At 44.0% G+C, this 3,085-nt stretch overlaps 1 protein-coding gene across 1 annotated transcript; it reads left to right on the forward strand.

Moving 5' to 3' along the window:
* The first annotated feature begins 1,202 nt into the window (after nt 1-1,202).
* Nucleotides 1,203-2,147, forward strand: LOC149146370 (uncharacterized). The gene has a single exon (XM_089452735.1). It carries the CDS (start codon nt 1,203-1,205, stop codon nt 2,145-2,147), a length of 945 nt encoding a protein of 314 aa, XP_089308861.1.
* The last annotated feature ends 938 nt before the right edge of the window (nt 2,148-3,085 follow it).

Consider the following 3,085-nt stretch of genomic DNA (forward strand, 5'->3'; position numbering starts at 1 on the left):
ATGGGCTAGGTGAAGTGGAAAGTGCCATGTGGGCTTATCCATGACCACATTGGTGCCCAAAGTGACATGGAACCACTCGAGTGAGGTGGGGTTTCCACATGGGATCCATGAGGTGCCACATGGTAGGTCCTTGCTTATGTGGTAGGTATTAAATGATGAAACTTTAAATGAGCATAAATTTTTACCTAAGCATCAAATTCAGATAAAATTTATATCGCTGGAAAGCTATTGATGAGATGGACGCATTGGTGTCAACCATAGTTAATTACACTAACTATAGGAGATAAATAAATTTATGACCGCATCTTCATAATGATCCCATGGAGGTCGGGTTAGTTGAAAGTAACAACTTCCATTCAGCCTGGAAAATCCAAAGGGGTGAGAGGGAGTGTTAAATAGTGGTATCATAACATCCATGTTCAATAGTTGAACTGGATGGGCTCAAGAATAAATGAAATGAAAAGTTAAAGTTCAGCACTGAACCTAAGGAGACCTGCATGAAAATAATTAAAATTCATTTTGATGAGTAATTTGTCATTCTTCTTATATTATCTGTTATAAAGGTCAGTATATTTTTTTAAACTTACAGAGGTCATGGGTGCTAATTTTTGTAAAATGTTGACTTTAAAGTTGTTGACTAGTATGGGTATAGATGGGTTGATATGCTCTTTTAATTCTTAGGATGTGTATTGATTGTAGAATTTAAATAGTAATTGTGTGTTGATATCAAAATTGTGAACTGAAATGTTCATCGACTGAGATGATCGATTGGCGAGCTCTGCGCGGCTTTCTGGTTCTAGGGTTTCCGTGAACCCTTTCTTGTGGATCCTTTCATGCCTGCGCATCTGATCCTCTTCTCCTGAGGTTGCAGATTCTACGGGCTCTTCTACTGACGGTTTTGTATGTCTTCCCCCTTCGGAGGGGCAGGTAATACCCCCCCTCCACCAAATTCTGGCCCTGCGGCGATGCCAGACTTGCCAGGAAGCTTTGCGCCAAGGTTGTAGATAGATTCTGACCGGACCCCCACTACAGACAATATAAGTGATGCAAATACAAGCTCTGATGTCCCTAGGAATGAGAGCACCGAACAGACAGCTTCTGAGGCTCAGCCAAAAGTTTCCTCTGCCACATGCATCCCTAAAGCGGCAGATCGGGTCAAAATCGACCTCCCTAGTCACCGTATCAATGGTCACATTCAGTATATGAAAGATCACGCCCTCATTGGAAAGTTCATCGGACTCTGGCCAACTAAGAAGGCTTTGCAAGGATGGATAATGACCAAATGGAAGCCCAAGGGACAAGTGACTCTGCAGCTTGGCCCCAAAGGATTTTTCACTGCTATCTTCCACTACCTAGAGGACAAGACCCGCATCTTTGAAGGAGGCCCTTACTTCTTCAACTCAGCGGGTCTGTATCTGCGTGACTGGATTGAAATATTTCATCCAGATAGGGAAGACTTCCGTTGGGCTCCAGTTTGGATTCACATGTATTCCCTGCCTCTGGAATACTGGGACGAAGAGACATTGCGGGACATTGGCAATGGTCTGGGAGAGTTCATAAAGGTTGCTGAGGAAACAAAACTCAGACGCTACACTTCCTACGCCAGAATCTGTGTCCACATGCACCTTGCTAAGCCTCTTACGGACTCGGTAAGCTTATTTCATGATGACTTTGAATGGATTCAGACTATTGACTATGAGCACATTCCATTCCACTGCAGAAAATGTCATGAGCATGGCCACCTATTCAGAGATTGTCCTCTGACCGAGAAGCCTAATACCTCCCCCCCTAAAGTTGGAAAAGATGCGGAAGGCTTCACCAAGGTTTCCTCCATGAAGAAGCATTCCAAGAAATCCCCCATCATCTCTACCGTCCCCAAACATCCTGACACTAGCAACAACTTTGAAGTTCTTGCCTCTCAAGACCCTCCGGGGGTTCACCAAGCCCAACCCTCTGCCTCTAACCCTCATACCGACTCTTCCACCCCTCCTCTCAAACCCCAAAATGCTGACACAACTTCAACTGTCTCTCCTGCCTCCACTTCTGCTGAGGTCCAAACCAAGCCCTCTGTTCCCACCACTACGCTCATGGAAGGGGACTGCTCCCAAGCTATGGTCCTCCTTCTTGGTCCAGACGTCACAGATTAGAATGCCACCACCCTCATGGATGAAGAACCTGAAAGCATTGATATGGGGGAGTTGGAAATTCTTACTCTGGAAGAAGCATGCCATCAGAAAGAATATAGCAACATTCACCCTTGACAGATAGACAATTTGGAAGTGGTTCTTTCCTATGCACAGCAGAGAAACTCACTGGGCATTCAAGTAGGAAGCCTATGGGATAGAAGGAAAATTATGAAAGAAACAAAAAAAAGAGGAAGGAAGATAGACTTACAGAGAACTATTATTATAGGCAAAATACTTGTGGAATCAGGCAGATTTCCCAAGTTGACAAAGTTCTACAAGGCTCTTCCTCATAGTTCCTCATGAAGCTTATCTCTTGGAATGTGAGAAGGCTTAATAGCTCCTCAAAACACAGAATGCTTAAAAATATTATACGGCAATAAAAACCTATGATTGTTTATCTTCAGGAGACGAAATGTAATAGAAAAGCACTTAAACACATTGTGGCCAAAGTTTGGGCAAACTTCCGCTTAGTGACGGTGGATGCTTCGAGCGCCTCAGGAGGGATGGAAATCATTTGGGATCCTCAAGTTCTTTCTCTCTATGACTTCCATGCATCACACTATTTCATTCAAACGACCTTCCATCTGGTAGGTACCAACATACGTGGTCACATAACCAATGTATATTTCCCGCAAGAAATCCAAAATAAATTAGAATTATCCTTACTTTAACAGATCTGAACTCCTTGAGGCACTTCCCTCTCTAGATCTGTGGGGGGGATTTTAACATGACTACCTCCTTGGAGGAAAAATGTGGCAGAAGGCACAGGCTAGATGGGGACTGCTTAGGTTTCAAAGACTTCATTCTAAGCAACCAGCTCGTGGATCTACAGACATCCAATGGTACGCACACTTGGACCAACAAACGCAGAGGGCCGTAACACATTGCCTTCCACCTTG

Source organism: Pinus tabuliformis, chromosome X, assembly GCF_031772625.1.
Source record: "Pinus tabuliformis cultivar Carrire ecotype Pingquan chromosome X, CPIR1, whole genome shotgun sequence".
NCBI classification, from domain to species: Eukaryota; Viridiplantae; Streptophyta; class Pinopsida; order Pinales; family Pinaceae; genus Pinus; species Pinus tabuliformis.

What these genes read in the sequence shown, in the direction of transcription:
- LOC149146370 (XM_089452735.1), top strand. Translation starts at nt 1,203, where the DNA reads ATGAAAGATCACGCCCTCATTGGAAAGTTCATCGGACTCTGGCCAACT.